General features: G+C 41.5%; 1 protein-coding gene across 5 annotated transcripts in view; it reads right to left on the reverse strand.

The window, feature by feature from the left end:
- EPB41L5 (erythrocyte membrane protein band 4.1 like 5) overlaps positions 1-22,446 on the reverse strand; it is a 72,773-nt gene extending 50,327 nt beyond the window's left edge. For 3 of the 5 annotated variants that reach the window (XM_014939757.1, XM_014939749.1, XM_014939742.1), the window contains exons 1-3: positions 22,266-22,445; positions 5,717-5,821; positions 533-575 (exon numbers count right to left, since the gene is read on the reverse strand). In XM_014939757.1, the coding sequence (XP_014795243.1) occupies positions 533-575; positions 5,717-5,821; positions 22,266-22,445 (328 nt within the window). Of the gene's footprint in view, positions 1-532; positions 576-5,716; positions 5,822-22,265 lie in introns of all 5 variants that reach the window. The other 2 variants (XM_014939733.1, XM_014939723.1) reach the window with 1 other exon arrangement.
- Positions 22,447-23,643: the final 1,197 nt, after the last annotated feature.

Raw genomic sequence — 23,643 nt, forward strand, 5'->3', positions numbered from 1 at the left:
CAGCACCACAAATCCCTGAAGACTTCCCACGGCAGAGAGCAAGGAAGCTACTGAACAAAAATTGGCTGGTGTCACAGCTTACCCACGGATGCACCCCTGAAACAACCAGGCCACACTAAACCCTCTGGGTGGTCCAAACCAAGGGTTTGGACCACCAAGTCCAGGTAAGGACTTGGTGGTCCAAACACAGATTTGGGCAATCAGGACTGCCCCAAGGGAAGGAGCATCCAAGACCAGTTTTTCTATAGTCAGGATAACAACCTATAACACTAAAGCATCTTCAGCTGCCTTGACTCCATTTAAACGATAATTAATGAGCCTCTAACATGTTTAATTAAGGACATTAGGCTAAAGTAATATGAGCTACAGAGGGAAGAGTTAATTAAACAATCAGCAGCACCATGCCAGGTTTTTGTCACCAGGTCTTGTCACCCCTTCCGGGACACTGTCCCCCACTGCCCCCCCCATTTCAATTCTGTGCCTCCTGCATGTTCGATACAAGATCCCAAGAGAAAAGAGAAAAGACACTTACTTTTAACTTGTTTTTTAATGCTTTTTGTGTTGTCCAGCCAATGCTGAAAAATAAATTACTTCCATTAAATTATCAATAAAGAAATCTCACAGAAAGAACAAAAAAAGGAAAAAAAACCCCACCCTATTCATTAGTGAAGACCATCTTGGAATAACAAGTAGTTCGTTAAAACAATCTAATCCAAAGCTCTTACATTTCACAGCTCTCGGTGCTCACTGAAGAGCCTTTCACTCAAAGTTTGTAATGCAAAAATGTCAGTTTTGAACAACAGAAACATTCTGTAGTGCCTTATTTAAAGACAGTCTTCAAAAAAGCTTTATCTACTTTAAAAAACCCAAACGTACTGACAAACCACTTCAATTACTAAAATTTTCATCCTGTCCAAACAAACAAATACTTAATTCACACATTAGTAGGTCAGCCTGTGACAACAAGCCAGAGAGGCACAAATCATCACTGGAGACTCTGGCGCTCAGCTGTTTGTGATGTTTACTTGGGGTGGAGGGGAGAGACAAAATAAATATTGTTGGCTTCCAGGCATTTTATTGAGATGACTCAGGCGTAGGAACAGCAACGCTGTCTATGTCTGAACATAAGGGTCAGCTCTACCTAATTCTCCAAAATCTATTCACAGGTGACATTTTGGCAACTGTCACATGGAAGGACAGAAGTTAGTAGCACTAATTACAAGCTATATACTAGACATGAAGCCAAAATAATGGCTCCACTTATACCACGTACAACAGCACGTGAAAAATAAGCTATAGATGGCAGGCTGAGAGAAACACCTAAACATATACACAACGCTTCCTAAAAATAATTGCCTATACTCCTGCTGCTGAAGAGTTTATACTCGAAATTAAAGACAAAGCTGTAAAGCTAACATGCAGGTAGCGGTAGAGACCTACTTCCAAGCGCCGCGCAGGGCGACCAGATCCCTCCTCCAGAGGAGGTGGTGACTCAGTTCAACAGTAAACACGGCGCCCTATTCAACGTAATTGCATTGACTCAACAGCCAGAGCAAACTACCAAGCACGCCGTGTCCTGCGTGGTTCACAACACCCAGGTAACACCACCTCACTCCATCAATCCCAAATGTCACCTCGCAACTAACACAGATAAATTATATCCTTAGCAACACTCCTTTCGTTAAACTACCTGCCACAAAGTTCACAGTGGGCCCCACAGGAGGCAGAAAAGCAAGAGGGGTATGAGAAAGAACCGGTATTTTCAGGTTGCAATGCCAAGTGCAAATACATTCCTGTCTTCAGAGCAGCCCTGCCTTCTGCAGAGAGTATGTGAAGTCAGCCTCTAACACAGCCAGGACACGCAGTGATTGATCTATCAGCTGTAGATCACAACAACCAAACCATCTACTGCTGCTGTGCACACAGCTGAAAACGCTGTCATTACCTGCTGAAACAAAGTAGCTACAGAAAGCTATTTGAAATGTTTCTAATATATATTTTTAAAATAAGGCAGGAAGCTTAAGGAAGAATGAAGCAAATATTTTTGTCAACTTTGATTACACTACCAGCGAAATTTTTTTTTTCTTCTTTAAGAAAATTATATAATCTCTCTTCCTATTCCATAAAATCACTTGCTGGAAGAGACAATTTACTTAATCCTTTCTCCACCATAAAAATATATAAACTACCTACTTGGAGGCTGGCAGGTGATTTAAACACAGGAATGGCAAAGAGAGCCATTTCTAGACTCCAGGACTGGCTGTGCGCGCCTGTTTCATCTCCCTCCTGTTTTCTCTCATCTCCTCCACATTCCACGGGAAGGCAACCGAGAGGCCCCGCAGCAGGCACTGATAGTGTTCTCACTCTGCTCAGCTCTCCCCACCGCTGCCTGCAGGAGCTGCCTCTGAATGGTGAGGGTGTGTGTGGAAGCAGGGAAACAGAACTGCTTTTAAATGGAGAGGGGGGTAAAAAAAAACAAACAACCCCCAAAAAAGCCCCGGAACCAACACGTGCATGGACACAGACAGACATCAGGAAACTTAAGATATAGTCCAAGTGATTAAAATGGAATTCAAGTGGACCTGGCAAGAAGTTTACATTTTGATGAGAGTTTGCTCAGCACAGTCTACTGCTGAAATCCAGAGATAAAGTTTGCTAAACAAAAAGCAACACGAAGAACAGACTGCATGAAGAACTGGAAGTCCTTTCTAAAACAGTTTGCTGCTTCAGAAATTAAATAAAAAAATACAAACCAAACCACAAAACCACCCCAACAAAACCGCAGCAACATTTCAAGAAGGTAAACAAGGTGGTTTTATTAGGACAGTGAGGCTAAAACTGACCCCACACTATGGAATTAAATGGTGCATACTTAGTGCAATGCTATACAAATAATTTTCAGCATCAAGCACTACATCAGATAAAACTACCAGAGTAACAAACCTTTAGGAAAGTATTTGGTGTTTGCAATCTGTTAGAATTAGATATTTGCCACATGTTAAGCATTCAATGCCTCCTTACTAGAGACACATCTCCAGCATTGCTAGAGGGAAAGCCAAAAAGCCCAACAAGCAAACAGCTATCTTTACCTTTTGTGTCACTGGACAAGCTGTGCTGTTCATTGTCAGCCTGAATCAAAGTTACTCAAATTAACAATAGCCTGTTCCCTTGGCTGCAAGGCCAAGCCTGATACACTGCGGACAATCTTGCAAGTAACTCATTTTGCCATCTCCTGCCCCTTACTTTGGGGGAGTCGGGGGGGCAGAGAAATCTATTCCTAGCAACGAACACAGAAATCACAAAAAAACAACAATTCTTCCACTTCACAGATTGTTTCAATAATTTCTTTAGAGAAGCCAGCACTTGAATCCTAAAATCCGAAACGTCAGAAAGAGCTTGTATTACCTGCGGAGCCCCACTGCCCAGCGTATCATACCAATTGTTTCAGCAGCTCAGAAGAAGAAAAAAAGCTACCCTTCAGTTGTACAAAATTAATCTATTGAAAACTCATTTGTAATTAAAACAAGTGGGGAATTTATCAATTTTTTTTTATTTATGTATATGTTGCTAGTTAGCCAGTTTTTCCTATCATCAGGTGCTAGTAAGGCAATATACTTAGATTCAAACTGGGTAGTGGAAAGATTCTCTCTTTCCAAGCCAGCGTATAATTCTGCCCACAGTAAGGGACTGGATTCTAACCCTGTTTAAATAAACAGGTCTCCTGAATAATCTTTGTCAAGTCACTTGATTAGTCTCTGTCTTTGTTTCCAGCTGCAGATTGTGTTTCTGCTAGGATGTGCCAGATCCCCTTTGCAAGAAGGGGCTGCCATCACAACAGTTCTTCAGTTCTTAAAGCAATTATCTCTGGCTGTTATGTTCAGCTCTTGTGGCAAAACGCAATCCTTTCTTCTCCTTCATAGAGAGTGCATCATTAAAGTCCAGTTTAAACAGATCGTTATCTCTGCTCTGCCTCTTTTCAGTCACACGTAGTTAAGAAAAGGAAGCAAACTAAGTTTGACATCGTAATGGCTTGTACCTGGTAGATTGTTCAGTATCAAATAATCAGGTGCAGCCTGGACTGGAAGTAACTATTTGCTGGACAAAAGCAAGCCATGAGCCCTTGCTGAGGCATAAAACATTAACTCTTATTTCCCTATTTCAAGATGAAATAACATCATTTGCTAACAGAACAGTAAGAGAAAAAAAGTTTACCATATAGATAGTTTCACCAGTTATAACTAATTCACTGTGAACTCCTGTGAGATCCTAGAGGGACATGGACATATTTCAGAAGCCACATGGCAGAAATTGAGTTAGGATACCTCAAACATATAGATTTATTTTTCTTGAAGCAAAAAATAAATGCAATGGAGTCATTCAATACTCAACATCCTAGAGTGCACATACTTAACACAGCAAACATGACATTTATAAATATAAAAAATGGTATGCAAAGGGCTGTTTTCTAATTTCTGTTGGTAGGAGGTACGCGTGGTTCCGAATGACATTCCTCCATTCGTCTAACAGTCTTTTCCTCCTTATCATTAAATATCTCTGCATTCTTGAATTCTGCAGATTCAAGCTTGGGGAGTTTTTTGCTGTACAAAGCTGTAACAATTAAGATGTGACCTTCAAATTGTTCTGGACACAGGCCCTCACAGAATTAAAGGAATATATGTCATTGCCTCCATTTTGTATACTGACCTCAAACAATTCAGGTATTTCAACTCAGCAGCAACTGCCTGTGCCTCCACCCTGCCATCCTAACCGTGAAATAATTCTGAAGTGGACTTGAGACACAGAAACAATTAGGTCACACACCTAACAAATAACACTGACATACACAGTATGAAAACTTGGATCTCGTTCTACCTGGGGGTGCTGGGATATGTGAATACAGATTTAAATTGCAGGGATGCAGGACAGAGACAAAAAATCCACTCCTTGTCTAACACCTCACTTAACTTGCTGCTATCCTTGTGGGCAGGATTAAGCTGGCCATAAGAAACATCTATATAAAACTGCAAAGCCCACAAATGAAAAAAACGTGGTTGCTTCCAACAAACAATGCCCTGCTTCTGTTTTCAAAAGCAGTCACATTTTTACAAATACACAACAAACCTGCAAACAAACTCAGGCTTGCAAGAACCTTCTACTCAAACTGTCTGGTTCATAGAAACACAGCTACATCCTCCCAAAAATTTCTAGTTACAGGTCTGAGTCACAACCAATTTGAGCAAATCAAAGGTAGAACCCTCTTGCCAAGATTATTTCCCAAGCAGACATTAACAAGATGACTTCTGCTGACAAGAAAAATGATGGCTTTGGCAAAAGAAAACTTTCTCCACTCTGCCAAACAAAGGGCCAAGCCCACACTCTAGCTTTGACCCCTCCTCTCTGCATCGGCAGCGTCAAGAATTTCTACATGATGCACCAGGCTCTGGGGTCCTACTGGAGCAGCCTCCCTAATGACAGCAGAAGGTGTGACAGGAACAAGTGAAAGACAAGAAAAGAAGAGACAACATCACTGCAATGTGTCAAGAGTGCTTAAGGTGAAATTAAACTTGGGGTCACAAACTAACACACCACAGAGCTTCTGCACAGCACTTAACTCAAAAAAGGCAGCTTTCTTATAGCATTTTTGTCAATATTAGAATGTAACTTTCAGACTATTGCTTGGAAACAAAGGGGGAAAAAAAAGAGCACTGCTACTTACCGCCACTTGTGCGGAATCCATAAACCTTAATCCAAAGTAGTCGCTTTCTATAAGGTCCAGATGATACATGATCTGTTCAAACAGGAGCTGGCCTTTGGCTTTTTTCTGGAAATATAAAACAATTTAGTACTTGGCAGGTAGATTCATTGCAGCATCTACATTCTTCTAGGCATACTTTATATTGTAATTCCAAAACCAAGAGAATCCCAGAATTAAGCTTCTGAAAATATAATGTGGAAATTATTTTTTTCCTCATGTTTTTGATGGCTGTTTTTCTGAAAGTCAAATGCACACCCCACAAGAAGGACAGATAATATCCTTAAAGGACTCCCATAATCTCCATTTTTGGAAAATGTCAACACTGACCTGCACAAGACTGAGAGCGTTAAAATATCATTTTATCATTGTCCCTTTTAGGCTTTCCTTAAAGTTCAACAGAACTGCAAATACAGCTAGAACAATTGCAATGACTAGTGCACTGGAAAATTTTAAGCGCAAAGTACAGTAAATTGCTTAAGAATTTACTACTGCTTGATGTCCAGGCAATTCACCAGTTCTGAAGCAGGTAGCAAAGCAAATTGAATTAGGATATAGCATTCCATTCGCAACTGCTTTTAACAACTGACAGGAAATAGTCTGGGGCAAGAAACTTTAACAAATAGTACTTAGATAATGCATTTACAAAAGTAAGTTCGTAAAACTCAGTTGTAGGTGCAAAAAGCCACTGCATATGCTCATACATAATTTATGAAAAAGCTTAAGCTTTAGCCCAAGTAAACATCATTTTTACAGAGATGATCTAAAAAATTAAACAGTTGTTTTTAGAGAGAAGGCATGTAAAATGGCACTGGGCAGTTTCCACACATCATACATTTTTCATGCTATGAACTCCTTTATAGTAATCCACTGGAAAAAAAAGCTTAGCAGTAATACCTGAGATGCCTAAATGTACTGAAATACATTAATAAATTAGCAGGGCAGAATACAAGACACAATGTTGAAAAGAAGTACTTTTAAATGCAAAGAAATGCAGGAAGGATTTATGCTTACTCTGCCAGCAATTTAAGGATTTCTCTATTTCCATAATGCTATCATCTTGCAATCTTTTATTTTAATAGTTATACATTCACAACCTGAGCAATGGGCTAACTTTCTAAGCATAGTTTATAGTAAGCTACTAATTAGCAGATTTAGTCCACCCCTCAAACCTTTGGGCCAGACAGGATTTCTATTCTCAGAAATAATCTAATTTAGCCACAGAGTCATATCCATGTAAGAAAAGCAGCGTGAATAACTTTTGGCAGCTGCTTCTACCCTGATCTTCAAATATTTTATATTCAACTTCGCAGTCGTAATCACTGGTTTACTCTATGCTTTAGTTAAATCCAACAGGACATTTCACAGACCAAAGTAAAATCTCAGAAAAGTCTGTGAACTGAGTCTGCCTAAGCAAGCTCTCCTACAGGTATTTATGTCCAAGCACTGTGGAGGCAGGGGGAATGGAAGGTAATTAGACCAGCAGGCAACTTCATGTGCACACAGCACCTACAAAACATTGTATAATGAAAACACCAAGATGTAGACCTCATCAAACTCCTTCAGGGCAACTTTCTTTTGTTGACTTCAAGAAAAAGCATTTCTCAGGAAATAGCAGATTTATTAAACACCAGCAACACTCTCCTAAGAAAAAACCCAAGGCAATCACCTACATATAAAACCACACATTTCTGTTTGAGTCTATAGCCTCTTTCTTCAAATAGCAAGATACTGAACTCTGAATGTTTTCTCTCGGCACAGGATATCATAGAATCATAGGATGGTTAGAGTTGGAAGGGTCCTTAAAGATCATCTAGTTCCAAACCTCCTGCCATGGGCACTAGACCGGGTTGCTCAAAGCCCCATCCAGCCTGGCCCTGAACACCTCCAGGGATGGGGCATCCTCAACTTCCCTGGGACACGTGTTCCAGTGACTCACCACTCTCCCAGTAAAGAATTTCTTTCTAGTACCTAATCTAAATCTCCCCTCTTCCAGTTTAAAACCATTACCCCTTGTCCTATCACCACAGTCCCCGACACAGTTCCTTCTCCAGCTCTCCTGTAGGCCTCCTTTAGGTATTAGAAGGCCGTTATAAGGTGTCCCCAGAACCTTCTCTTCTCCGTTATAATGTGTCCCCAGAAACTTCTCTTCTCCTGCCTGAACACCCCCAACTGATATCTGCTGGCAATATAACACAGCAGAGAGACAACAGTCATGGAGATTCTTGGAATGCGTGGAAGACAACTTCCTAACGCAACTGGTGAGGGAACCGACCAGGGAAAGTGCCCTACTGGACCTGCTGATAGTTAACTCGGAAGGTCTTGTGGGGCTATGCTTCTTCTGCTTAAACAGTAAGATATACTAATACAAGTGAAATCAATTTAGCGTTTGCAACAGCAAAACAGGAAAAATGTTTTATTTTGCATGAAGCTTTTTGGACCTGGTCTACAGCAACAGGAACATCCCCCCTTTTTTGACAGAACATTTTACATCCTTCCAAATTCCCCAGTAAGTCATCTCTTAAAACTGTAATTAACCAGTTATCTCAGTCAAATTCCCTCCCAGGGATGAGCAGTGGAGCACATCAACTGGAGCCTGGAATTACTACACGTACTATGTCAGACTACCAACAACCAAAACTTACTATTGTTCAAAATTCTGCAGCATCAAATTAGTTTTGGAGCACATTCAAATCTCAAAGAACTCAAAGACCAAGTGGACCCAGAATGACTAATGTGGGAGAAAGGCCCTGAAGAACAGCACTGGAGCAGCTGTGGAAAGGTTTGCAGGGGCTTAAACAGTAAGATATACTAACACAGGTGAAATCAATTCAGCGTTTGCAACAGCAAAACAAGAAAGATGTTTTATTTTGTATGAAGCTTTGGTCTATAGCAACAGGAACATCCCCCCTTTTTTGACAGAACATTTTACATCCTTCCAAATTCCCCAGTAAGTCATCTCTTAAAACTGTAATTAACCAGTTATCTCAGTCAAATTCCCTCCCAGGGATGAGCAATGGAGCACTTCAACTGGAGCCTGGAATTACTACACGTACTATCTCAGACTACCAACAACCAAAACTTACTATTGTTCAAAATTCTGCAGCGTCAAATTAGTTTAGGAGCACATTCAAATCTCAAAGAACTCAAAGACCAAGTGGACCCAGAATGACTAATGTGGGAGAAAGGCCCTGAAGAACAGCACTGGAGCAGCTGTGGAAAGGTTTGCAGGGCTGCTGCTTGTTTTCTGACTTAAATCACCAAGGCTGTCAATGTGGAATTAATTATGCAATACTTTGCATATGACTTAAACCACCAGTTACTGCATTTGGTGTGAGTCAGCAAAAGTTTCACACCTGCTTTAATGTTAAGTTCAAATTCTTTCTTAAAGCCTTACTAAAGTCCTTAGTCCTTACATCAAAACAAACAGCTGCCAAAAAATTGCATTGCTTTGTAGCAGGTCAGTTTTTAGGAATCAAAGTTAATTTATCTGTACTCAATAAAACTTATCTCAAGGGTTTTCACAAGACATTCTATTACACTTGCTGGTGAGAAGTTAGCCCTAAATCTGTGGTGGCAACATTCAATTTAAATGACATTTCTATCCTGCTGCTACCCTGTGCTTTTATTTTCCCTTTGTCTTTTTTTTTTTTCCCCCTTTTTTACTTGCAGCAGAGCTCAGGTTACTCTCAAAGGACAAATATTTTCAAGCTGTTTAATGGTTACAGATGAACTATTAATGACTCCACTCACAAGCAGTCCAGCCAGTGGCTGGCCTTCCCTTCAGGGTACAAATTAAACTCCTCATGGGTTTGTAATTCTGTAAAACCTGACTACTTGGTTTATACAATTACCTATACTCTCTAGGAAGCAACAGCAAACATCTCACAGCAGGAGAATCAAGAACTGAACCGGGAAACTTAAATAAAATATATCACTTATACAGGGCAGGGCATCTAGTGGTTTTGCCACATTTTGGAATGAGATAAAAGCATCTTTTCATGGCTTTGGTATGAATCACGTCTCCCCTCTGCCCCCAAAATGGAAGGGATGCTCCCAACTATGCCCTAATGACATCTCACGCCACTCTTAATAACTGCAATTGCTGGCTGAGTGGGTGTTACAAAGGCTGGACTTAACCCCGGTAGCTCAGCAGCAAGAATGCGAAAAGCCAGATCCGGCAAGGAGCTCACCTCGGCAAGGCTGGCTCCATCCTCCAGGATAAGGAGACACAGAAACGCTCACCTTGGCCCCAGCATCTCAGTCACTGCCCAAAACTAGAGAGGCAGCCTTTATACCCTCTTCTCACGGTCTCAGAGGTAAAGGTTATTTCAAGGACAGGCAATTCAAGGACACAAACCAGCAACTGGGTGCTCCACGCCTCGCCTGCCTGGTGTAAAAGCCCTGGTCAGCTCCAGCAGCAGCCAGCACCGACCAGCGCTGGTGGAGCAACACAGGCTCACACCGCTGGGGATGCGGCCCCGGTGCTGGCCGGCTCACTTTGAAAGTTTTTTAATCACAGAAAAGTACTTCAAACTTCCAAAACTTGAACAACAACAAACAGACAGACAAACAACAAAAAAAAACCAACCCCAAAACCACACCACAAAGCCCACCTAATGAATTTACTAACTCAAACACTAGTCAGAAAAGGATTTTTCTCCTCTATCTCTTTTTATTGTGAAAAAAAGGAGGTCCCTATATAAGATGAGCTCCAAAAAAATGAGACGAATAGGCTTTTACCTTCATGGGACTTAACTGTCCCTTGTGCCTTTGCAGCTGTACTTTTGTGTCGGAAGATTTCTTCAAATGATGATGCTAATATTGCTTATCAACAATAATTAACAGTAGCTATTGCTTTCAGTAGCTACTAAAGGGCAAAAACCTCCCTCCCTTCCTGGTTTTTGTCAACTCACAGGAGGGTTACCATTCATATTCATACCAGTTTCCCCAGAAAGACCCCACGTACTCCCCAAAGAAGTTAGGGAAGTCAGGATTTACAGCTACCCAGCTACCAGAATGTCACCTATGCATGTTTGCAAACCATGGCAGCGCAGCAGCAGCAGATGAGCCTGTCCATTTTTTAATAAATTAATCCCCCTTCTCCCAAATGACACATTTCAAAAAAAATAAGGCACGAGAAAGCTCCAACATTGAGCTTTGAAGGAAAAAGGTTTTCATGATATTGAGATAAAACAGTATCTGTAGTTAACACCATTAAGGTTTGCTGGAAAATTAGAGGGTTAAACCCCCTTATCTTTACAAAAGCATTGTTAGAAGTACCTGTTATTTGTATCACCCTGATCTTCTTATGGCTTTAAGCACTGACCTAAAAATGGGAGTTGCTCCTCAAACTCCAAGCATCAATCTTTCAAATAACTTTTCCAAACTCTTCAGTTAATTTTCTCCCTCATCTAAAGATGTCACTGGCAGCAAAACATCAGCTCTGCTTCTCTCTGGTTCATCCCCAGCCTCTGACAACAAGCACCATAAATTCTTGTACTGAGTAAAAAGCCCTGCAGGCTGGAAGGACATAGAGAACAACTTCTACCTTCAGAGACACAGCTTAACAATTCTTCTAGTTACTCAGTCTCTCCCAAATACAGGAAGATACGCATTTGGCATTAAACATTTTGTTCTGTTATTCTCTGGAGAAAGAAAAAGCCACCTCCCAAAAATCTTTATAAAGAATTGCCTTCAATACCCATCATAACTGTACGTTTAATAGAATATTATATAGAAGGATTTTCATGTACTGTAGTCAGGCTTGTTGACCTTATACATAAAAAGATAAAGATTCAAAACATTCATACTTGTCAGTTCGTTTTGCCAAAAATCTCTTATTTTCCTCTCCCAGAAAGTTTGTATCTTCTGGTTACACATTTTAATTAATGTCTGGGTCTACTTCCTAATACTCTTTCTGATACAGAATACATCCAAATTGTCCAGCATTAAGGCTTAGTGACTAAATACCTCTCCCCAGCACGTTCTCAAACATTTCAGTTTTATTTGGTGTTCCACCTGCAGGTTTCTCAGGAGCCCTCTGGTTATGAACACATGAGAGCCTCAGTCTCTGTGCTCCTCACAGGGGCAGTCCAGCAGGACAGCAGGGCTTCAGACACAATTTGCTGTTGTGCTGCGAGTGAGGAATGCTAAACCTTCGGGCGACTACACCAGCCTGCAGCACCATCCCCAGAAACACTGCAGGCCAAACAAATTACCCTGACAGCAGCCAGAGCTCACTTCCAGCTGCTCCCTGCCTCCCTTCCAACCCAGCCCGGGCATCGCAAGGAGCCTGAAACACTCTCCTGCTGCCAACCCAAACCCACTGGACTCCCAGCATGGCTCGGTGCTGCTCCTCAGAAGTGCTGAAACGACCCAGCACGTCCCCTCCTATATGTCTGACATTAAGTCTGTGTATGCATTTAAATCTGGCACGGGATCAGCCTGCACTAGGGCTTGGGCCCCCCAACACCACACAGACAGCACCTCTGCTCTGTAGAGCACACTCAGCTAGGGATTGCTTTCTCCACTTTCAGTCCCCTAAAGGTCCTTCAGTAGTTTAAGCAACCAGTCAAAAGCGTCTCAATAGTTTAAGACCACATGGGAAAAAAGTTTTAATCCAAACCTTCAGTAGTTTAAGCAAACAGTCAAAAGCATCTCAATAGTTTTAAGATGAAGACCACATGGGAAAAAAGTTTTAATCCAAAACTTTGTAGTCTTAACGCACACACATACACACAAGCAAGTGTCTATTTACTCATTCCTTTTGTCAGCTGAGGTTTATTTTGAAAATGTAAAGGCCAGCCTTGAACTCTAAGATTACCCATTTTATTCAAAGACTGATTTTCTTTTTAATCAGCATCTGTGCCACAGACAGCATTCTGTATTTCATGTCTACAGCTACAAATATTCAGCAACTAGCCACAAATATTCCAAACACGTATCAGAAAAGGATTTTTCTCCTCTATCTCTTTTTGTTGGGAAAAAGAGGAGGTCCCTATATAAGATGAGCTCCTAAAAAGTGAGACAAATAGACTTTTACCTTCATGGGACTTAACTGTCCCTTGTGCCTTTGCAGCTGTACTTTTGTGTCGGAAGATTTCTTCAAATGATGATGCTAATATTGCTTATCAACAATAATTAACAGTAGCTATTGCTTTCAGTAGCTACTAAAGGGCAAAAACCTCCCTCCCTTCCTGGTTTTTGTCAACTCACAGGAGGGTTACCATTCATATTCATACCAGTTTCCCCAGAAAGACCCCACGTACTCCCCAAAGAAGTTAGGGAAGTCAGGATTTACAGCTACCCAGCTACCAGAATGTCACCTATGCATGTTTGCAAACCATGGCAGCGCAGCAGCAGCAGATGAGCCTGTCCATTTTTTAATAAATTAATCCCCCTTCTCCCAAATGACACATTTCAAAAAAAATAAGGCACGAGAAAGCTCCAACATTGAGCTTTGAAGGAAAAAGGTTTTCATGATATTGAGATAAAACAGTATCTGTAGTTAACACCATTAAGGTTTGCTGGAAAATTAGAGGGTTAAACCCCCTTATCTTTACAAAAGCATTGTTAGAAGTACCTGTTATTTGTATCACCCTGATCTTCTTATGGCTTTAAGCACTGACCTAAAAATGGGAGTTGCTCCTCAAACTCCAAGCATCAATCTTTCAAATAACTTTTCCAAACTCTTCAGTTAATTTTCTCCCTCATCTAAAGATGTCACTGGCAGCAAAACATCAGCTCTGCTTCTCTCTGGTTCATCCCCAGCCTCTGACAACAAGCACCATAAATTCTTGTACTGAGTAAAAAGCCCTGCAGGCTGGAAGGACATAGAGAACAACTTCTACCTTCAGAGACACAGCTTAACAATTCTTCTAGTTACTCAGTCTCTCCCAAATACAGGAAGATACGCATTTGGCATTAAACATTTTGTTCTGTTATTCTCTGGAGAAAGAAAAAGCCACCTCCCAAAAATCTTTATAAAGAATTGCCTTCAATACCCATCATAACTGTACGTTTAATAGAATATTATATAGAAGGATTTTCATGTACTGTAGTCAGGCTTGTTGACCTTATACATAAAAAGATAAAGATTCAAAACATTCATACTTGTCAGTTCGTTTTGCCAAAAATCTCTTATTTTCCTCTCCCAGAAAGTTTGTATCTTCTGGTTACACATTTTAATTAATGTCTGGGTCTACTTCCTAATACTCTTTCTGATACAGAATACATCCAAATTGTCCAGCATTAAGGCTTAGTGACTAAATACCTCTCCCCAGCACGTTCTCAAACATTTCAGTTTTATTTGGTGTTCCACCTGCAGGTTTCTCAGGAGCCCTCTGGTTATGAACACATGAGAGCCTCAGTCTCTGTGCTCCTCACAGGGGCAGTCCAGCAGGACAGCAGGGCTTCAGACACAATTTGCTGTTGTGCTGCGAGTGAGGAATGCTAAACCTTCGGGCGACTACACCAGCCTGCAGCACCATCCCCAGAAACACTGCGGGCCAAACAAATTACCCTGACAGCAGCCAGAGCTCGCTTCCAGCTGCTCCCTGCCTCCCTTCCAACCCAGCCCGGGCATCGCAAGGAGCCTGAAACACTCTCCTGCTGCCAACCCAAACCCACTGGACTCCCAGCATGGCTCGGTGCTGCTCCTCAGAAGTGCTGAAACGACCCAGCACGTCCCCTCCTATATGTCTGACATTAAGTCTGTGTATGCATTTAAATCTGGCACGGGATCAGCCTGCACTAGGGCTTGGGCCCCCCAACACCACACAGACAGCACCTCTGCTCTGTAACACTCAACTAGGGATTGCTTTCTCCACTTTCAGTCCCCTAAAGGACCTTCAGTAGTTTAAGCAAACAGTCAAAAGCATCTCAATAGTTTTAAGATGAAGACCACATGGGAAAAAAGTTTTAATCCAAAACTTTGTAGTCTTAACGCACACACATACACACAAGCAAGTGTCTATTTACTCATTCCTTTTGTCAGCTGAGGTTTATTTTGAAAATGTAAAGGCCAGCCTTGAACTCTAAGATTACCCATTTTATTCAAAGACTGATTTTCTTTTTAATCAGCATCTGTGCCACAGACAGCATTCTGTATTTCATGTCTACAGCTACAAATATTCAGCAACTAGCCACAAATATTCTACAAGCTTTTCAAAAATACAGAGTGGACTATGGAGTAAAAAAAAAATAAACGTTCACCTCGGCAAGGCTGGCTCCATCCTCCAGGATAAGGAGACACAGAAACGCTCACCTTGGCCCCAGCATCTCAGTCACTGCCCAAAACTAGAGAGGCAGCCTTTATACCCTCTTCTCACGGTCTCAGAGGTAAAGGTTATTTCAAGGACAGGCAATTCAAGGACACAAACCAGCAACTGGGTGCTCCACGCCTCGCCTGCCTGGTGTAAAAGCCCTGGTCAGCTCCAGCAGCAGCCAGCACCGACCAGCGCTGGTGGAGCAACACAGGCTCACACCGCTGGGGAAGCAGCCCTGGTGCTGGGCAAGCACAGCTGAACGGCTCACTTTGAAGGGTTTTAATCACAGCAAGGTACTTCAAACTTCCAAAACTTGATCAACAACTAACAAACAGACAAACAAAAAAAAAACAACCCAGAAAACCACACGACAAAGCCCACCTAATGAATTTACTAACTCAAACACGTATCAGAAAAGGATTTTTCTCCTCTATCTCTTTTTGTTGGGAAAAAGAGGAGGTCCCTATATAAGATGAGCTCCTAAAAAGTGAGACAAATAGACTTTTACCTTCATGGGACTTAACTGTCCCTTGTGCCTTTGCAGCTGTACTTTTGTGTCGGAAGATTTCTTCAAATGATGATGCTAATATTGCTTATCAACAATAATTAACAGTAGCTATTGCTTTCAGTAGCTACTAAAGGGCAAAAACCTCCCTCCCTTCCTGGTTTTTGTCAACTCACAGGAGGGTTACCATTCATATTCATACCAGTTTCCCCAGAAAGACCCCACGTACTCCCCAAAGAAGTTAGGGAAGTCAGGATTTACAGCTACCCAGCTACCAGAATGTCACCTATGCATGTTTGCAAACCATGGCAGCGCAGCAGCAGCAGATGAGCCTGTCCATTTTTTAATAAATTAATCCCCCTTCTCCCAAATGACACATTTCAAAAAAAATAAGGCACGAGAAAGCTCCAACATTGAGCTTTGAAGGAAAAAGGTTTTCATGATATTGAGATAAAACAGTATCTGTAGTTAACACCATTAAGGTTTGCTGGAAAATTAGAGGGTTAAACCCCCTTATCTTTACAAAGGCATTGTTAGAAGTACCTGTTATTTGTATCACCCTGATCTTCTTATGGCTTTAAGCACTGACCTAAAAATGGGAGTTGCTCCTCAAACTCCAAGCATCAATCTTTCAAATAACTTTTCCAAACTCTTAAGTCAATTTTCTCCCTCATCTAAAGATGTCACTGGCAGCAAAACATCAGCTCTGCTTCTCTCTGGTTCATCCCCAGCCTCTGACAACAAGCACCATAAATTCTTGTACTGAGTAAAAAGCCCTGCAGGCTGGAAGGACATAGAGAACAACTTCTACCTTCAGAGACACAGCTTAACAATTCTTCTAGTTACTCAGTCTCTCCCAAATACAGGAAGATACGCATTTGGCATTAAACATTTTGTTCTGTTATTCTCTGGAGAAAGAAAAAGCCACCTCCCAAAAATCTTTATAAAGAATTGCCTTCAATACCCATCATAACTGTACGTTTAATGGAATACTATATAGAAGGATTTTCATGTACTGTACTCAGGCTTGTTGACCTTATACATAAAAAGATAAAGATTCAAAACATTCATACTTGTCAGTTCGTTTTGCCAAAAGCCTCTTATTTTCCTTTCCCAGAAAGTTTGTATCTTCTGGTTACACATTTTAATTAATGTCTGGGTCTACTTCCTAATACTCTTTCTGATACAGAATACATCCAAATTGTCCAGCATTAAGGCTTAGCGACTAAATACCTCTCCCCAGCACGTTCTCAAACATTTCAGTTTTATTTGGTGTTCCACCTGCAGGTTTCTCAGGAGCCCTCTGGTTATGAACACATGAGAGCCTCAGTCTCTGTGCTCCTCACAGGGGCAGTCCAGCAGGACAGCAGGGCTTCAGACACAATTTGCTGTTGTGCTGCGAGTGAGGAATGCTAAACCTTCGGGCGACTACACCAGCCTGCAGCACCATCCCCAGAAACACTGCAGGCCAAACAAATTACCCTGACAGCAGCCAGAGCTCACTTCCAGCTGCTCCCTGCCTCCCTTCCAACCCAGCCCGGGCATCGCAAGGAGCCTGAAACACTCTCCTGCTGCCAACCCAAACCCACTGGACTCCCAGCATGGCTCGGTGCTGCTCCTCAGAAGTGCTGAAACGACCCAGCACGTCCCCTCCTATATGTCTGACATTAAGTCTGTGTATGCATTTAAATCTGGCACGGGATCAGCCTGCACTAGGGCTTGGGCCCCCCAACACCACACAGACAGCACCTCTGCTCTGTAACACTCAACTAGGGATTGCTTTCTCCACTTTCAGTCCCCTAAAGGACCTTCAGTAGTTTAAGCAAACAGTCAAAAGCATCTCAATAGTTTTAAGATGAAGACCACATGGGAAAAAAGTTTTAATCCAAAACTTTGTAGTCTTAACGCACACACATACACACAAGCAAGTGTCTATTTACTCATTCCTTTTGTCAGCTGAGGTTTATTTTGAAAATGTAAAGGCCAGCCTTGAACTCTAAGATTACCCATTTTATTCAAAGACTGATTTTCTTTTTAATCAGCATCTGTGCCACAGACAGCATTCTGTATTTCATGTCTACAGCTACAAATATTCAGCAACTAGCCACAAATATTCTACAAGCTTTTCAAAAATACAGAGTGGACTATGGAGTAAAAAAAAAATAAACTACCACAATACATCTCTGATCTTGTAGTCGGATCAACACAGATCATCTCCCTCCACACAAAAAGCCATCAGCACTCGTTAACAGTTTGCTGGCAACATTTTTGGCATTCCAGATAGATGTCTTAATTTTCATATAAAATAATCACTACAAATATAGTCCTTTTAATCTTGTTTTGTAAGCATTACTCCAAAACTGTAAACAGCATAGCTAATTCCTGCTATTCCACAGAGCTCTTGGGCTGGTTTATATAAGACCTTGTTTTAATGATACTTCATTATAATAAGGACAAAACCATCTCATTTTGCAATCTCCATATTAAATTTCATGCATGCATAAGTAAGGAATATTTTAAGAAGAAAAACCACTCAGAGAGCATCCATTCTCATAATTTGTATCTTTCACCTTATACCACTAGGAAGCTTTTGCTTAAAACTTAGGTTGCACGTACAGAAACTGGAATACAATTAACATTCTATTATTCATCAGAAGATTATGTAAATTGTGGGTTAAGTAGGGTCAGGTTTTTTTAACTGAAACACCTCTGGCCTCCACAAAGTATAGTGCTGCTTCCGTAAGACCCCACCCATATTTACTATCAGTTGCTAATGTAAGACTGACCGTGTTCCCCCTCCTCCCCAAAAACTATCCACAGATTTTAAAAAAGGTGCATATTCCAAGTGTAACCCTGTAGTTTAATTTATATTAATTATCTTATCATTTTTCCCCTTGGTCTAAGTTATCTTTTCCCTCTCCCAATTATTACTACGAATAGCGTGGAATTGACTATCTCTATAACAAACATTCAATTTCTTGATCTTTTGATTTAAAAATCCTCTGGAGCCCTCCAGTACTCAGAACGGCACTTTATTTGAAATTCTTGGTCCCTAAGTATTTCATAAGCTGTTGGTGACTCCAATTAAAAACAGCTTTCAAGGAAAAACACTTCTACTACACCCTCCTCCTCCCCAACCTGTATTTCCCCATGACCACCAGAAAAGCCAGTGTTCCAGCTGTTGATGGGTTCCCTCAGGAGCCCAGATTGGTGTTGCTCAGCAACTAAACCAAGGCTGTTCATGGCTTTTGAGAATTCCAGAGGTGCAGTGGGGGAAGATGGAGTTTAGTTTTGCATGGGAACAGGATTAAAAGTAAGGTGGGGCACGTCAGCAAACCAGAGTTCTTGTCCTCTCACCACTCATACCACTAAGCAAACATTCCACCTACGGATCTCAAACACTTAGAAGAAAAAGCACAACCCAGCTTCTGTCCAAAGTTGTACCTGAGTTAACAGCATGTATGAGAAACAACATCAACAGCAGCACAGTTAGCAGACACCATATATTTTATAAACATTTTTCACAGATGAAATAAAATAATAAGCTTCTCAGTGTTACACTAAGCACATAAACGGGTCAAAATCACTGAATGCATTTGGACAAATATAAAGCTTCAAAAAAGGAGTAATAGATGAGGAAAACTACCAGGTCGAAACACAATTTAAGAATCTGAGATGAAGGTGGGCAAAAAACCCCCACACCTTTCAATCTGCCCCAAAAGAACCCTGCTGACTTGCACGAAGTTCATGCCTCCCATTTTGAACATACAAAAGAGACAGTAAATCATATAAATAACACTGATATTCTTCAGTCATTGACATGGCTACTGAACAAGTAGATTCTTAAAACGAATCCAGTCTACGTACTATGTAGGACTTGTAGCTCTGATGAACAGTTCGAGTCAGGCAATTTTGTAATTAAAAACAACAGAAGAAATAGAAGAGCAGACAGATTAAGTGGCTTGACAGACACCATAGATAAGATCAGTGGACAAAAAGCAGAGTTACTGCTCAAACCCTGGCTCTGTGTCTAATAAATTAATCTCAGTCGCATCATTTACAACGTCCCTTCTGTCTCGTTGTCAATATTTGTAAAAACATCAGTCTTTGCTGCTTAAAAAGACTCTGAAACACGTTTGGCTTACATGATAATGTTCCCTGTGGTTGGTTGGGGGTTTTTTCCCCTTTTTTTTTTTCCCAATTTAAACAGATATTCAGCAATCTCAGATTCAATTATATGAAGGACCGTAACTCCAGAATACTCTTCTTTCAGTAGCAAATTCACTGTAAGGGTACAGCTCAACAAGCATTTAAGCAAACACAAGCCTGATACCGCCTCTAAATGCTTCTTCACCACATTTGGGGAGGCACATGGGGAACCAGATTGGAGAGTCGCTCCAGCTGGGAACTAACATAACAAAATTGCACTGATTATTTTCAGCCACAGAGTTTTCTTGACTTAGCTTACTGCCAAAAAATGTTTCTTCTGCCAAGGGATATGTGAAAACAAGGACAAATGCAATAATGAAAGCAACATCTTTTCTTCCTGTGGCAGCAACAACTTATGCCACTGCAAAGTATTTATGTAGCCGTGGATTAAAAAAGGTACGGCATTCATTCCTGCCAAGACAACTCTTTCTCTGGCTGTGAACTAACCTGTTTGCTAAATGATTCAGTCTTAAGAAACACTTTCTGTTATTTATTTTTTTTAACAAAACAATTTCACAGGACTTAGGCAGACAATGGGGCTATGCACAACTGAACTGGCAGACTTGAGGGCACCTCTTTGAGATAACAAAAGTTCATTTTAAACCAAATCTACTGCCAACAAAGTAACAGAACCAGTCTTGGGAAAGGTGTTAACTCAAAGAGGACAATGATTCTCAAGGAAAGCTTTTTGTAAAATAATAAATAAATAAATAAATAAATCTCTGTATACACACATATGTATTTTTAACTTAGCTTTAGATTTTGTAAAGCAATGTTGTTTTGCCAGGATTTTGTACACTCCGTTTCACCACCTGTCTACCCCTCCTTTTTAATTTCCTCTTAAAGAGTCAACCCCAAAATATGAATGATGCAAGTGGAGACGCAGGAACAAACACACTAAGGAGTCTGAAATGAAACATTTAATCTACTTTTAATTTATTGCATTTTAATCACCAAAGGAACAGGTACATATCAGCCACTGATGATGCACAGTAATTACTGCATATAGCTATGTAGATTTAGCATATTCGTTTACTGTTACTCCTTAGATGTCCATAGACAAGGCTTTATGTTGGCTTTTAAAAAAAGCATGAGTTAAAAAAAGTTTCCTGTAGAAATAAGTAGTTACTACTGCACCCTGATATAAGTTTTATAGTCCAGATGGCAGGTCATGACACCTCTTTAGGTTCAATTTCTGCTCCTCAAAGCCTTAGAAATGTTGTTAGAGGCGCCAGGAATTTGCCTACAGAGCCAACTCCAGCATCAAAGATTAATGCTCTGGTTATGTGGAGACAACAATTTAAACTTGAGTACTTTTTAAGTGTACCTCTTCCTATAAAGTGTTTGTGGGCATTCCTGGCCGCAAATCAAACATCCTAGGCGCTAAGCAGCACTGGAACATGTTCACTACATTGTTTCAGAGATGTCCAAATTAGTTTTACTGCCCTCTGTAAATGTCTATCTGTAGAGCCATTTCACCAAAAAAAGATGCCAAACTGTTTCTTTAACTCTAGATTACTTCGGGTTCTGGATATCGCAAAAGTTATTTCTGCTCAATACCCCAACAAGTTGAGCCTTCCTCAGATGACCTAACACTATAAACACTCTAGACCTGTGCCTACAATAAGAAAGAGAGAAAAGTAAAGCCACTTCAAGAATGGCTGCTCCACACACTCTTTCTAGCCAGCAGCTCCAATGTCAGCGCAACTGTTACTGCAGCCAAAATCCTACGGAACTAGTCAGAAGCTCTCACAGATCCACAGCTTCCTAACTCAGCTGTGTGAGCTGAAAAGAGTTATGTCAGTAACAACTATAACACATGGTAATGGAAAAACAGAGCACATCACTTCTATTGCTACTGTGCATCCTGTTGGCGAAAAACAGGTATATAATTAAGCAGAGCAGAACAGACACGTGTATATTAAGGGAGCTTTAGAAATGTAAAACAGTGGCTAACACCTCACTCCCAATAAAGCACTATGCTATGAGACAATCCCTGCTACATAATCTGCCCTGAGGAAGGGAAGGAAGTAGAATTCTTTTTCCTTCCCCTCTTCAAGTTAGCGTTAAAAACTGCATCCATCTCTGACACAAAATCAAAACAAACAACACCCACACAGAAATTACTGCTAGTACTTCCGGTCATCCTTCCTCTTCAACAAAGTTACACCAAGAGATTTACCTTTCTTCTTCCCAAGATGCACACATAGCTCACTGAAAAGAAACTCCAATTCATCCGAAACATTACCCTAAGTCAAGCTTCACACAACAATTACATTAACATGCTAGAAAGCGTTCAATGTATAAGCTGCAATGACAATTAACGAAACACTCTCTAGTTTCAGTGAATAACAAAGTTAACTATTCTTTCAGTGCCATTTTACGACCAGTAACTTAGTATGTGCCCAGTCAGAGGGTCAGTTGCTACGGCAAATATATACGCCTTTACCTAACTTGTAAACAGCAAACACCACAATTAGATTGGCACAAGCCAACGGGATTTAAAAAAACAAAGTTGCATCACTCTTACCGGTAAGTCCACGCTGACATCTGTTCCATCCAGCAGCGCTACTCGGCAAGTAATGATGGATTTTGCGTCCCCAGCCGCAGGGATGTGGGTTGCAGCTCTTTGGGCCTCTCTTAGCCGTTCCTTCTCCGCATGCTTACGCATAGACCGCCGTCCCAGGGTTCGACGGAAAAAGCTCAGCATCTTTGCTACAAAATCCAAGACAGAAAAAAAACCCCATGTCAGTTATCAAGGCCAGGTTGGATGGAGCTTGTATGAGTAACCTGGTCTGGTGGGAGGTGTCCCTACACATAACAGGTGGGTTGGAACTAGATGATCTTTAAGGTGCCTTCCAACCCAAACCATTCTATGATTCTAGGGGAAGGCAGGGAGGTTGGAACTAGATGATCTTGAAAGTGCCTTCCAACCCAAACCATGCTATGGATCTAGGGGAAGGCAGGAAGGTTGGAACTAGATGATCTTAAAGGTCCCTTCCAACCCAAACCATGCTATGGATCTAGGGGAAGGCAGGAAGGTTGGAACTAGATGATCTTAAAGGTCCCTTCCAACCCAAACCATGCTATGGATCTAGGGGAAGGCAGGAAGGTTGGAACTAGATGATCTTAAAGGTCCCTTCCAACCCAAACCATGCTATGGATCTAGGGGAAGGCAGGAAGGTTGGAACTAGATGATCTTAAAGGTCCCTTCCAACCCAAACCATGCTATGGTTTCATTTTCCATGGGAAAAAAAAGTTGTTAGAAAATGCCACAAAGATAAAGAACTCTTAGAGATTGATAAAGAATCTTTTGATAAAGAATGCTTAGAGATTCAAGCTGTTGCTTCACTTCTTTGGATTTAAATACCCGGACTCTTGGAGTTTTAAAAAAAATATAAATAAATAAAATCCTCAGCTCAGATCTTTGACGGTAGCTGGGCTGATTTTGGGGGACAACCTGAAAGTATGTCAGGGAAGGAAAAAAAAACCCCAGGGATTGCACGGATCTCATTCAACTTCTTGCCATCCTTCCGTAACACCAGGGCTGCAGCACACCCCGGCGAGAAGGCGATGTTCTCTCAAAGCTGGGAAGCAACTCGGAGCTACCAACCGCCGGTACCTCTCTCTCTCTCACCGGAATATAAAGAAGGTACCGAGCGGCCCTTCCCGCCCCTGGTTTCACCCCGGACAGACGCGGGTGCCCCTCGGGGACAGGCTGAGGGCGGTAAAGGCAGAGCCTTTGGGGGCACGCCGGTTCTCCTCTCTCTCCGCCACCGGGAAGGCGGCCTCCGGGAGCCGGGGGGACGAGTCCCAGCCCCCGGTGGCCTCAGGTGGCAACCCGGGGGGGACTGGACTCTCTTATATCGGGGCCGGGGCGGCCCGGGAAGGGGGGACCGGAGCGGGGC

This window comes from Calidris pugnax, unplaced genomic scaffold (genome assembly GCF_001431845.1).
Source record: "Calidris pugnax isolate Ruff unplaced genomic scaffold, ASM143184v1 scaffold21, whole genome shotgun sequence".
Lineage (NCBI taxonomy): Eukaryota > Metazoa > Chordata > Aves > Charadriiformes > Scolopacidae > Calidris > Calidris pugnax.